Source organism: Rattus rattus, chromosome 1 (assembly GCF_011064425.1).
Source record: "Rattus rattus isolate New Zealand chromosome 1, Rrattus_CSIRO_v1, whole genome shotgun sequence".
NCBI classification, from domain to species: Eukaryota; Metazoa; Chordata; class Mammalia; order Rodentia; family Muridae; genus Rattus; species Rattus rattus.
In genome coordinates this window covers 214,022,283-214,037,144 of record NC_046154.1, presented here as the reverse complement: position 1 = coordinate 214,037,144, position 14,862 = coordinate 214,022,283, and the positions used below count along the sequence as shown (strand labels likewise).

Here is a 14,862-nt window from a genome sequence, read left to right as displayed (position 1 = left end):
TGTAGCTTCTCGCAGTTTTAAAAGACAGATGTTTACAAACAGGGTACTAGTAGGACTAGTTTTCACTAAAAGTTACATCCCATAAGTTCCCTTTAGCTTTTCTTGGTGCACATTCCTGGCATTAACTATCTCATAAAAGAGCATCTTTATCATATGCTGCATATTTGTGTATGTGTGTGTTGTGTGTATGCATGTGTGTATATGTGTCTGGGTGTCTGATTGTGTATCTCTCTGCCTGTCTGTTGCCTCTTCCCATCCGTGTCTATACTTCTACCTCTTAAAAGGACATAGATTAGATTAATTCTCTTACCCCACTATGACCCAAACTTCATCAAGTATCCATCTGCTCAAGAATCTCTTCCTAAAGGTCACTACACTTTTGAGTGTTGGAGTGGGGAGTCAGAACTTAACTAACAAGAGCATGACTGGATAAATTTTAGATGTGGGTAAGAATTAAAGGTCAGTTAGGTAATTCTACTACAAAAGTAAAATAGGAACGCATCAATGATGACAGAGTATAAAAAATACAAAAAAAAACCCACAAAACAAACAAGCAAAAATGCCAATAAGGAATTTGTTATCACGTAGTTATGAAACTTAAGACTGTATTTGTTTTCTAGAGGTGCATTTTAGAAAAAGGTTCTTGCAGAAAAAAACAAACAAAAAAATGCCTAAAGAAAACTAAATTAGAATTCTTCATCTTTTAATTTGAATTTCTCAATTAAACTTATTAAACAAATTAGGCGCTAGCCAACTCTAAAATAATCCATTAGCTAAATATTCTTAGTTTACATCCTCACACAGCTGTGGTACCAAACTATGATGGCAAACGCTGTGCCTCTGTACTCCATAATAGTTTGTTAAAGTGTCTTTACAAACCACAATGCAACCGATCTTTACCCTTTTATTTTAAATTTATGCATGTCCTAATTCTGTGCGAGAGTGCAAGCTGGAGTGAGCAGAAAAGATCAAGAGAACTTTCACATCATGCTCCTGTGGCATTGTGTGCCAAGGAGTCAGACTTTCATCCTTAATCCGATACATCCACTTAACTACACTACAGAAGATTTATTTTTACCCCCTCTTGTTTCACAGAAGACTCAAAAGTCTGCAGACATTTTTGACATGTTGTAACAATATTTTTCTAAGACCCCCTATACTCTCTCTCTCTCTCTCTCTCTCTCTCTCTCTCTCTCTCTCTCTCTCTCTCTCTCTCTCTCTCTCTCTCTCTCTCTCTCCTTGCCTCATTTTCATATGGACACAAAGCCTTGGGATAAAATGATGGTTCATTATAGTGGAACAGCGTTCTTATCTTCATCCGGCAAGAGTCATTTCCTTCCAAAGATTGAAATGCAAATGTGAAAATTAATGATAACTGCATTATCTGATAGCAGAGATAATACCAATTCACTGTCAGCGTAACACAGAGTCGTCCTACCATTTCCTCCGCCTCGCACAATATTCTTCTTACTGTCAGACTATATCTATGGTTAACTATGTTTCATAGGTGTCTGTTAATTTACTTCAAATGGCATTTCCCAGATCTTATATCTACCACATTTTCCCAATCAAAAAGAAAACGAAATCAGAACTGTAATCTTCAAGCCCTTCTTTGGACTCCAAAAGAGGCGGGGTGTGTGTGGGGTGGGGGGCTATATCATTAAGTGTGTGCTTCTGTCTCCCAGTGGTCTTGTAGCTACCATTCCACCTTATGCAAAACATCTTCCATCTTGCCAGGTTCATTTAATACACAAGGCACAAAGCGCCTAATCAGCTTTAAACATTCAAAGTATTGAACAGCAACCTAAGAAGTAACTTCCTGAGAATTTCCTAGACAATACTTAGTCTGTGCGCAACAAGTACATGCATTTGGTTTTATCGTATGCAATTATTTTTGACGATGTATTTATACTAAAAAAAAATCTCTATCTGGATTACGTTTTAAGTCAGGTAGACTAAAGCAGAATAAACATAATCTTATGATGTTTTGCTTCAGAACAAGGTCATTTAGCAAAATTAGTTCATTGCATTAATGTTTAATGAAGAATTCTATGGGGAACATTTTGTAATAGCTACCAAGGCACAATTGCCAAAATGATAGTAAAAACAATATTGAGAGTGACTTTGTGTGCGCTTCTGAAACATTAAGCTCCATGCTTAACATGTAAAATCTCATTAATGAGGTAGTCATTATTAGCCTGATTTATAAGCATAATCCATGGAGTAGTAGTATCCTGCTTGGAGTCATACGCTTGCTTGTAGCAAGGCCACCCGAGAAAACCACAGAAAAATTGGCTTTGTTACACGGTTCATGACATTACCTCAAAACAACTTACCTGCAGTGAACAGCAGAGAGCTTTTATGTTTTAGAATATATTTTAAAAGTATTTTTTTCCCATTTATTGACTTGTCAATTCAGGACTGGGTGATAAAAGCTTTAATACATAAATATCAAGATCTATTTACAAAAAGGTTGTGTCAAATAGTGGTTTCCTCAAAAGTTTTATCTGTACATGTGTACATGAATACACATTATTTGAAAACATGCATTTAGATACAAATTATGATAATATTCACCAAATCATATAAAAGTGAAACCAATTATTCACTATTTGCAAGTATGAAAAGAAGCCTAATAGTAAGAATGTAATCCAGTATGCTGGTGTCCTGCATTGATTTGAGTAACATGTGATTTTCACAGTACTCCTGTCATAGAGGTGACAGTGGATTTAGAAGAATTTCATTGAACCTTGCTACAGAGTTCCTAAATCCAATACATGAATCAATACTGCAGATTGGCCTTGGAGAGAAGCTCTGAACACACTCTTATGAGGAAGACAGAAATATAAGCAGTATTTTCCAAAAGAAGATCAATATTTCAACCATGGTCTGAGAGGACCATGTTTAAAATATTTTCAGGGGTCTACATGCAGGCACAAGAAGGTTGCCAGCACTTAACTCTCCCAAGCGTGGTGTTGAACTCCCGGTGCAGGTTATCTCTTTCAAAGTTCATCTTCCTAAAAACATTGCTAAGCACTTATCATTAAACCTATTTCAGAAATAAAGAAACGGAGGACTGTCTGTTTCACATGCCAACATCATGAGGCCATAAATATCACCATTATCTTAGATCCGTCTGACCCTGGATTGTGTAAACGCATAGTTCTGTGGCATAGACTATGCTCTACTTTGAAGGATTGAAGGAGCCTTAATTACCGCTTTGAGTGACAAGTCTTTGGTCAATTCAAGGGGAGGTGGTGTCATGAGAAGAGCATGCAGGCAGTGTCAGGTAGCATCTTTACACTCCTTGCTAGAGTTGGCCATCAATGCACAATAAGCGTCCTTCGGAGGATTAAATGTTTAAGAAAGTAAAATGAAGGACTTGAGACTCAGACAAAATACACCACTCGTAGACTGATGAAGAAGATCCCTTTCTTTGAAAGAAGACAAACAATGTAAAATCAATACAGATGGATTCTGGAAGAAAAGTGAGAGGCAAGCACTACACCATACATTCCAGCAGGAGTGTCAGGAGAATGTCGTTAAAAAACAAAGAAAACAACAAACTTGAAAATTAGACATATGAAATGCCGAAACGATGAGCTAATGACTTTTATTTTGGCCTTTCTGAAAGCATACTTCTGGCTTCCCAAACTTAAATGATTCATGTTGCTTACATAAGAGTTACAAACATTTAAACACTGAAGAATTCCACATCTTAGCTACTTGCAACAATATTTCCTTTGATTGTTTAGGCTCCATTTAGAAGTTAGCCAAGGTGTGAATAGTCATGATTTCTGAATGTACCTTTTCACTGAGAGACAAACAAAGGATAACTTTCTTCCTTGGAAGAATTTGCATTTGATAAAAATAGAATCTTTGAGATGAGCTTGACCCATGATTGAACTAAGCCATCGAGGAAGGTTGTACAGTCATCTCCAATCAAACTCCTTAAAAATAAGATAAATCCTGATAAGTTCCACATCCTTTGATTCTGTTCTACTTTTAGAGAAAAATGTCATTAATATATAAATGTTTAGTCCAACTGAACTTTTTCCTTCAGGGACTGAGATGCTCTATGGAGCCTTTACAAACTTCTTGAGACCTAACAGATGCAAAGCTATAACACAGAAGTCATTAGCATCTCATGAGTATGACCTGGTGTGGTTTTGTAGAACTTGTTAATGTCTCCTATGCTTTACAAATGAATATTTAGGCCCCTAAAATAAATTAAGCACAAATCCCCCAGGTAGAAAGTGACAAGGCAAAAGGAAGAAAAGACGGAAGAAAAAACATACAAACAAACAAAGTCAGTAAGTCCTGACTTTTGACTGTGGACTTAGTTTGGAGTCCGGAAGTACTTTGCCTCTGAGTTTGGAACTATCACAAAAAGCCAGAAACTTCTTTTTGCTACAGGTATAAAGTTCCAATGCATTTCAGTAAACAAAAAGTCATTACGAATCTTGAAACAATTGATATTTAAGTAACAAAAAAGTACAAAATGTCTTCTTTTCTTCCACAGAATATCCTGGTTCATTAAATTTAATAAGCATGCTACCAGATAATGAGATTCTGTTGTTATAAGTTAACCTTATTGTTTCAAGGGGTTTCAATGCAATATATCCTTCCCCTACCAGAAGTAGCTATGAAGAAAAATGTCTTATTCACATTTGACTATATGGAAACAGTACTTATAAGCATACAAGAGACATATATTTTTCTTGAAAGTTTTCACATATCTCTATATAGTCTAGAACACAGAAATATCTATGCCCAATCCACAAAGTAAAAATAAACGTGTTAGTTAATTAAACAACTCACTTGAATGTCAAGATTCATCTTCACTCAACACTTCCAATTATTTATTTATTTGCTTATTTATTGTGTTAATAATTCAATCTTTCTGCAAAAGCTAGCATTAGCTACACTGCACATGCTCAGTAGTTTCAGGCATAATGTTCTCTTGTTATCTCACGTGACCTGAAAGGACAGGAGCCCTGGACACAGAGAGGAAAGTTGAAATCCACAAATTTGCCCCAAACAAAAGTGTGACTGAACATGTCATTTTTCAAATAGAAACACCTAAAGGCCGATCCAGATTAACTATAGAAACAAAACACCTTCTAAACACAAATGTGTAATTCCATTACTAGAAAACATAAAAGATTATGCATACTTTCAAGTTGTACAAAAGCCTCATAGAAAAAATAATATTTTAAAAAATAGTTTCAAATTGTTCTAATCAAGGAAATATCTCCACATTGAGAAATCATAGTGAATGTGCAATAAAATACAAACACTAGACAGTATTTTCTTATAGTCTCCTAAAATGTGGTTCTATGACATGTTAAAATATAATGCAATTGGGTCCAGACTCTTGCATAGCATTATGCTATATTGTGTGGAATACAAACATTTGAATATATCGTGAATACCATTAGAATGACATCATAATAATCAGATATACTGTATCTTCATTTTTGTTTGCATTATATTTTCCAGCTGATGGTTTCAGAAAATTACCACTGGATTTCCTGTCTTCCCCATGCACAGCAGAGAGCAATTTGCAAAGTCATGCAAGGGTGAAAATGTGATTGAAATATAGCGATCTTCCTTAATGAAAAATGTTACTGCTTTGGAAATTAAGGCTGAAACTGCTTCGAAACTCGTTTATATCCTAAAAAGTTAAAACGTGATGGTCTCCTTTTATACGCATATCATGAGTTGTGACTTGCTTAGCAGTAACAATAAGGTTATTTCTTCCAATGTTATTATAAACAATATACATTCACATGACTTTTATTAATGTTGGGTTTTTTCCTGAAATTAACAATGATAAGGCACATTTCATGTAAATTTAATTTTATTCATACAGGTGAAAATGATGCCGGAACATTGAATCAAAGGGGGGAAATCTATTAATTGTAACTCGGTGACTCAATAGACGTTGAGGTTCCACCTGTGACTAACAACAAAACTAAACTGAAGTGACAGTCCCTTGAAGTGCCATTGTTACTGACTGATTTGTGATCTTACTGAGTGCGATGTGAATGTGGATGTAGCTTAAAGATTCTGCGTTGAAAGAGCAAGCAAATTGAAAAAAATGAACTTTAAGAATGAAAGAAGAAAAGATAGAGACTTCAAGCTGAGGTGACAAGTTGCTTCTTAAGGTTTTATTTAAACAATAATGTTTACCCAAACTCCCATATGACCATCGCGCGTGCACACACAGACAGACAGACACAGACACACAAACACCCACACACGCACACACACAGCACATGTATGATTTTAAATCTGAATTGAATAACTGTTTAAAGCTTTACAAGCTATCCATATTTTATGTTTCTTTTTACCTCTCCCTTATATGTAAAATTTAAAGGAAAAAGTGTGAAGTCTGGATAAACGTGAAAGTGGGTTGAGTGCTCTATTCTCGGTCCTACCTGGTCCATCCCAGTCGTCTGTCTCTACTCCAGGCTGCCCCGGTTTGTCTGAGTGGCTGTCCCCATCTGATTCGGCTGGCTCCTGGATTCCTTCGTCATCACCTGGAATATACCAATACAGAAAGGAGAGTTTGACCAAATCCCTCTGCCACTGAGATATTGTGAAGGTAATGTCCTTTTCTAATTTTTATCACATATTCAATACTGTCTAGTTCATTGGCAAAAATGTCAATGACTAATTATTTTGATATCTCTCATAGCTTAAAGATAAAAAACTACCAACATTTGTCAATAAATAAGGATATGTACAATAAGCAATAAAGAATATTAGCATATATCTTATTTGAAGTTATTATTATATGTAAAAGAAAATCAGATGGAAATCTCTAGTTTTTCTGAATACTACAGATGTCTCCTGAGAGGCCCTGTCAGAGCCTTACCTGTACAGACGAGGATGCTTGCAGCCAACCATTGGATTGATCACTTGAACCCCAATGGAGAAGTTGGAAGGACTGAAGGAACTGAAGGGGTTTGCAACCTCATAGGGAAGAACAAAATATCAACCAACCAGACCCCCTCTACCCCAGAGCTCCCAGGGACTAAACCACCAACCAAAGAGTACACCTGGAGGGACCCATGGCTCCAACTGCATATGCAGCAGAGGACGCCTCATCTGGCATCACTGGGAGGGGAGGCCCTTGGTCCTGTGAAGACTTGATGCCCGGGGTAGGAGAATGATAGGGCAGTGGGATGGGAGTGAGTGGGTGGGTGGGTGGGGAGCACCCTTGTGGAGGCAGGGGGAGAGAAGTGGAATGGAAGGGTTCGGAGGGGAAGCCAGGAAAGGGGGTAACATTTGAAATCTAAATAAACAAAGCAACCAATAACAATTTTTAAAAATGCAGTAAAGCTTTTTGAGTTCATTGTAACAGAGACATATTGGATTTTGTGAACCATAAGGAATAAGGCACAGCATTAAAACACACCATAGACCTCGGGTCTGCAGAACCCTGGAAAGCTGTGTGGCTTTCAGCATAATCAGAGAGAGGATGTTATTCATTCTCTCCAAGCACTACCCAGTGAACATCTCCTGTGGTTAAGGAACTATGGCAGATTGAGTAGAGTATATGCAGAAAGTGAATTCCTTACTGAAACTATTGAAGCCATCGACAAGAGTACATCCACCAATGGAGGTGTGAGACCAAGTTAAAGTGACAGAAGAAAGGTACAGAAGCTCAATAACAAAAGCAGTGTTCCAGTCTTCCGTGCTCCACTTCCGAGTTGCATGTAGGACCATAAACACACCAGCGATTGTCCTCTGGAGATCAAAGGGGCATGCATATTCCACTCTCAATTCTCAGGACCTGCGAAGGTTGATTTCCAGTCTACATATACAAGTAGACTTGATGACCTACAAATACTGATAGCTTTGAACTAACCTGGCTCTCAGCCTGCCTGCCTGCCTGCCTGCCCCCTCCCCTTCAAGCCACCTCCAAGTTACTCCAGTATAGACAAAAGAGACACAGTTTAGAAACCAGGAGGTTCACACCACCTGCCTGGATAGATCAGACCCTGGCCACTCCTTTTATTCAATTTCCAGTATGATTGCCTGAATAGGAATAAATGTTGAAACTAATGCCATACGTAATCAGGCTGCTGGTATAATGAGAATCCTGTTGGCTAGGATAGAGACTCTTAGAAGCTTTCATGAGTTGGTTCTTTTCCACTTGACCCTTCTTGCTGGACTCAACTTTCCTCTTTCCCCCTGTACTTTGGACCATCTGGCCACTCTTGATTTCTGGCTGTAAGCAGTTAGTGGCAGCAACAATAACAGATTAGAGGACAGAGGGTAGAAGGAGAGACCGGCCAGGTGCTTATCCTGCTAAAATCCCCTTTTCCTCGATGATCTCCCATGGCTTGGAGACATCAGTATTAGCTCCTGATCAATTTCCCTACAGCTCCCATGCCCCTGCATCAGCACCCATTTCAGTGCCTCTTGGGAAAGAAGATTGGTTGTAAGTGCCTTGATGGTTTCTTGACCTTACAAGGGCTGAATCACTTAGACATTGCTGACATCGTGTTGGCCACAGAGACTATAAAAGGGGGGCTCCTACACATGATTTCTAAAGTAGTGCAAATCAGAGTCAGATGGACAGAGACTTGTACCCATTATGACGAGGTACAGGAGCAGTCCACAGTGTTGCAGAAACATGTGGACATGACAACTAAAACAAGTAGGTCCACAGAAGTCTCCCTGGGAAAAACAACAAATAAACCCGCTAACATTTGGGTCATTGTCTCATCTGACATTGAAGTTCTGTGGAGTTGGTGTCCTTAAATCCATGAATAGTACAAGTTTCAGACTGAAAATCAAAGCCATCTTCTCAAAGCATGCCAAAGAACGAGAAATACCGTAATATTGGGAGGCGGGGTGCAAGCTTAACATTGACAAAGACTAAACTAGAACACTTGGTGAAAGAAGCAATTTACTTATTCAGCACAAGACAAACTTATCCCTGATCATTTCAGCAGTGTCAAGAAATGTGAGGATGACAGAAAATGTCATCAGGTATTTGTTATAAATGTTATTAAACTGCTCAAAATAAAAACATTTTAATGGAACTGATTAAGGCTAAAGAGAGTTTATAATTTCAAGTAGCCAACTGCTTTCATTAAATGTCACTTAACTGCCAAATCAAAACTGTAATTCTTCCATTTAGTGTGCCCCCACATTTGGAGCAGTGTTGAATATTAATAACTTTGTTTTGTGAGTGAATTGATTTGTTTCATTATATTGCACAGGATATTTGAGCAAGTAAATATCAGAATATTTAGAGAGTCATTGTAAAAATAGCTAATTACACACAATTAAAAACATTCCATTTTGTATCCCATTTAAGAAACCAGATAAGTATACTACATATCTAATTACAAAAAGTAAATCTGAGATGATGTAATAGATTAAAATATCAGAGATTTAATCTTAATCATTTACTTGTGTCTTCTAAAATAAGGAATAATGAACCAAGAAAACGGTTATGAGTCCTGTTTGAGATAATGCATATGAATGTAGGAAATAAAATGGTTCACCATTTATTTTATATTGATTTCCATGTCTTCTATGAGCCAAATGTTGAAATCATAAACACGAGTAAGGTGCAATCTTATCATAAGGTCAAGTTCTATACTGAACCTCAACAGGGCTGCCACATTGAGAGCCCTGCTCCTCACTGTGTACATTTCAACAAGTTTTATTAACACTGTCTTATCAGCTCGGTCAGACATTAATATCCTGATCCCTCAGAAAAATAGACCAAGAGATAGAGATGTGTGAGGATTCCCAGAGACAAAAAGCATCACACACAAGATTTGATTCCCTGATTCGCTGACTCAAAAGAGCACACTTCGACATGTAAGAATACAATCTTGGGTTGTAGCCCGGAAGTAGAGTCTGTGCTTAGCACAGATGGGGCCCTGGGTCGAATCCCTACCACCAAAGAGCAGTGACAAAGGACACGGCAGACATCATCTACATGGTAAGCCACAAAGCTTGCAAGATATGGTCGAAGAGCCCCTTTCTCTTTTTCCCATTAAGTCCCGTTTCTTCATTATGCTTATACACTAAGATGAAAGGTTTAATGGACTTAATCTTTTTAATCACTACCTTTAAAGGTTTCCTATTTTACCTAGCACTTAATAAAATCAACTACATAGATGCTTGATCAATAACCATTGCTCACTGACCAGTTGGGAAATTAGATTTTTGTCTCATTCTTTTTTGCCATAACCTACTGCAATATCATTACATTTGCTAATTAATTGCTTTCAGCACATTATTTCTATTTAATAACTAAAATATGTCACATTTTTCAACTTTTGGACCTTTCATCTTCTAACTTTATCTCAGGAAACTAGTTCTCATTTTTATGGTAATGTTTTTACCTAATTCATTTTTAATCTTTTTACTAATGAAAAATGAAATGATTAAAAATAATTTAATCAAATATGAAATCTCTGAAGTATTCTTAAGAAACACCATTTTTCACTAATAATAGACACTTGCTTCTTGCCTCAGTATTTTATTCTCATAGAAAATTTATAAATAGAACTTTATTTTGATATTAAACCAACTCCAGCTTCTTCTTGATTTGAATGGAGCGCACCTCATTGGCTGCCTTCTGCTCAGTCCATTTTGATTCTCTTGTGTTTAAAATCGGCGCTATGGAGTGGCTTAGGACAAATGTCATGAATAATTACTAGCCAAGATAATAATGACAAGTTTGCTAATACACTGCTCCAAAAGCTTTAGCAATAAGAAAAGGAGAAGGGCAGAGAGAAAAGGATGTGAGTGGAGAGTGGCGAGCTGGGCTCACACGTGGCACCCTCTAATTTACTCTCTGAATTCTTTATTCACATACCTATGAATAGACAGTTCAGCATATTTTCAGCAAAGCACAAACACACTTAATGTGAGAACTGAAACGAATGAGTCGTAAAAGAAAAAAACTGAATAAATGTCAAGCAGTAACAAAATCTGTAATATTTCTGAAATTATGACTGTGGAGTTAAAGGTTTTCTTCTGCAAGATTAAATGCCTTTGTTGCTCTTTTAAAAGATATAAGTGCGTTGAGAGCCCTTCCATTTTTCTTAGTCTAGTTTTCAAAATCAATGTGAGCCCTATGGGGGAAAATTGAAGGTGTTATTGAGCAATATAATGCACAACATAAATGAGTCGGGAAAATGCACTAAAATATAGTCTTTGAAACGCAGGACACAGTGCCTTGAAATACTGTATTCGGTATTGTTGATGAGGTGGTTAAGGCAGTGGCTTTCTTAGCCAAGCAAAAATAATTTCGAAAATGCAAACAAACACCTTTTCACTCAAAGTTAAACACTGCTGTTGGAATTAAAGATTTGCCAAGTCCTGAGACAGTCACTTTCTCAGCACAAAACAGCAGCGGTGTTTGAAAGCGGTCGTGTAAGCAGACAGCCTCCCTCAACCCTGCTCTTTTAATCCATGTAGTTCCTGTCAATATTAACCTCTTATAGAAATTCCTGTACAAAATAACTATTGAACTTTCTTGACTAGAAGTGTTACTGGAGCGGTTAGTCATCCCTATAATGTATTTTGCAATCAGCTAAAACATCAAAGTACTTTTTAACAATGAGCAGTTCAGAAGTGACAGATCTACCTTCTTGTTCACAACTGCTTATCAGAGAAGAGATATCGCGTCTGTTTTCCAGGTGCTCCCAATAGTTAGGCTACCTTCACAGAAGCCGCTCATGAAAGATAAGGTCATAAAAGAGATGAAAAATGTGTGCGCTTCATACACTTATGGTTTTATCATCAGACAAGATAGCTTTGGTTAAAGGACTGGAGGAGTCAAAAACAGAAAGCTGAGGCTCACACTGAAGGACGAGGACATTGAAGTTTAACACTGAGTTTGCACTCGCGTTGCCTGACAGTGACATGGTTTAGGGGGAAGTGAATGCTTTTTTTAGTTCCAGATTATTCAAGAAAAAATTCAGGTAATAGTAAGACTTTATTGCCAAGCTACAGTTGTACAGATGCATAGAGAACCAAAATAAATGAGACGAACAATACCTCACTTATATTAATAATGAAGGGAAACTCTAAACGTAAATGTAAGCTATTTGAAAATAATAGTCTACTACATGTGTGGTAGCCATCACGGCACCTGCCTCAGGTTCCCGTTGGATCCCCTGCGTTGTATGAAATACAGTGTCTTGCTATGTCCAAGACGGTTACAAACAATATACAAGTCTTTTCAAATATGCAAGTCACTCCCTTACCCCTTTACTTGGGTTGTCCATATTATCTTGAGAATCATTTTCAGACTCCAGAATATAAAACAATTAAGCAAAAAATATAATGAGAAAATCCTGAAATTATCCATAACAACACTCTAGGGGTAAATATATTATTTTAAGAAAAAAGCCTAAATGTCTATAGCCAGGGTATGGGTACTATAGCACTAGATATCTTATTATAGCTGATAAGGTGATATTAAAATATTAATGCAAATTAACTTTTTGATGATTTAAGAAGAGTGATTTGTAGTCCTTCTAGAGATGTGATCTCAACACGATGGTAATGATCCTTCTGGGGGTGGAATGACCCTTTCACAGGAGTCACCTAAGACCACTCAGAAAACACATACTTACATTATGATTCATAACAGTAGAGAATTACAGTTACGAAGTAGAAATGAAAATACTTTGGGATTGGGGATGACCACACCATGAGGACTGTGTTAAAGGATTACAGCGTTAGGATGGTTGAGAACCACTGCTGTAGAACAACCACTGCTACAGAGTAATGGGCCATTACTTCAGCCATCAGGGTTATCTCTCAGGTGAAAGGATTTCTCTAAAAGTTCAAGTTTACTAAGGATTTCAAGCATTAAGGGAAATTTCCAAATGAGAGAAAAATAAACCATTGTACCAACAGAACATCACTCAATAATCTGCATTCCTCATTACTTCCCTGACTAAGCACCAGAGAGGATTAGATAAATAGCCAGGTATAGGGGGAAGGATTTACTTAATACTTCAAGACTAACTTACTTTACCTGTATGATTATTTCACCTATATGCGTGTATGTGCACCACAGAGGGTTGTGAGCCAGCCAAGGGTGTTGGGAACTGAATTTGTACTTTCTGTAACCCCAGTCAGTGTGATAACCACCAAGTCATCTCTCCAACCCTGAGAATTTAAACTGTTTCTCCAATAAATTTATTTCAAAGTTTATGCTTAAATACTTTATATTGTCTTTCCCCCTCTCACCACCAAAACAAAATCCCTATGGCAACTAGCATCACTCTTTTCAGAGATTCTCTATAAAGGAGACATTTCTTGTTCAAAGAGACAGTGCTGTTGAGGTCTAAAGACAGGATGTCTGCTTGCAACTGTATTAGCCTGTTCATTGAAGACTCACAAACACTAGAGAACATGTGGAGTTTGCCTTTCAGGGTTTGTGTTTGAGTTTGTGGTCCTCAAGTTTCAAGCTTACCACACTCTTCAGAAAGTTACCATTGCCACCACCAAGAATACAATGAAAACAGACTTTATGTTTGAAACTGTCTCTCCAACAAGCCACCCAATCTACAAGAATAATGGGCAGTACTGATTTGAGAAAGTGATGGTGTTTGAACGCCCCTCTCCAGAGAGCCTCATTCTTTACTCTGTCCACGCTCAGGGCCAGCACTATTTGGATATCTTAAAGGATATGATGACCAAGCATGCCTCATCAGCCCAGTCTTCCATCAGAACACTATACTCACAAAGGCAGACACTTCACCAAGCCACACTTTTCAATAGAACTAGTAGGTAATGTGTATTTACAGAGATCACAACTACAAAAGATGAAGGCCCCTATCTGAATGCCCTTTGCAAACAATTAATTCTAGCACCATAATCAAAGGCTACTTCTAGAGATTAAAAAATAGGGCTTACCAAAGCAACAACAACAAAACAGACAATAATCATCCCCAAGAGTTTGGGCTGAAAATGTAGGCAGCCGTGAAGGGTGCTTGCTGGACGGTCCTGTGTCCTGGAGCTCAGATAACAGCACACAGAGACATAGCAAGGCCTGCGTCTCCCAAGGTCCATATTCGTGGTCTGAGGAAAGAGTTACCATCTTGCAGATACATATGAAGAAGCACAAACACTAACATACATGTGCATGTGAGTATATTTACATGGACACAAAAATATAGTAAGTGACTTTTTTAAACTGTAAGGGATATCATTTATCTATGCCAAAAAGCCTAGTTTGTTCCTGTTGGTATTTTTTAAAGTATATATATGTGTGTGTGTGTGCGTGTGTGTGTGTGTGTGTGTGTGTGTGTGTATGTGTGTGTGTATGGGTATATATATACTGTTATATACTGTTATACACTGTTGCTGTCTTCAGACACACCAGAAGAGGGCATCAAATCCCGATGGTTGTGAGCCACCATGTAGTTGCTGGGAATTAAACTCAGGACCTCTGAAAGAGCAGTCAGTGCTTTTAACCAGTAAGCTGTCTCCCTGTTTTGTTTTTTTGTTTGTTTGTTTGTTTTGTTTTTTAAGTATCTTTTCTCTAAACTAAGGTTAACATTTAAATTTTATTTTCTGGGATTTTTTTTCTTATTTTTTGTTTTGTGTATGGGCATGTATGTACATGTGTGTTGACACATGAATATGACAATGTACAGTAGATATCAAAGAACAAATTAGAGGTGTGGCTCTTTCTTTCTACCATGAAGATTGTGAGGATCAGTGTGCACCCCTGTGTGGGCATGTGCACATGACAGTGTACCTGTGGAGGTCAACTGGGAAGAGTTGGTTCTCTCCTTTCCCTATGTGGGCTCTGGAGATCATGCTTGGGGCTTCAGGTTGGCAGCATGTGTCTGTACC

The 14,862-nt window shown here is 37.7% G+C and overlaps 1 protein-coding gene across 1 annotated transcript in view; it reads right to left on the bottom strand.

Moving 5' to 3' along the window:
* LOC116910927 (zinc finger protein ZFPM2-like) overlaps positions 1-14,862 on the bottom strand; it is a 284,539-nt gene that overhangs the window by 157,703 nt on the left and 111,974 nt on the right. The window contains exon 3 of the mRNA XM_032914678.1: positions 6,444-6,545. Coding sequence (XP_032770569.1) covers positions 6,444-6,545 — 102 coding nt within the window. The remainder of the gene's footprint in view (positions 1-6,443; positions 6,546-14,862) is intronic.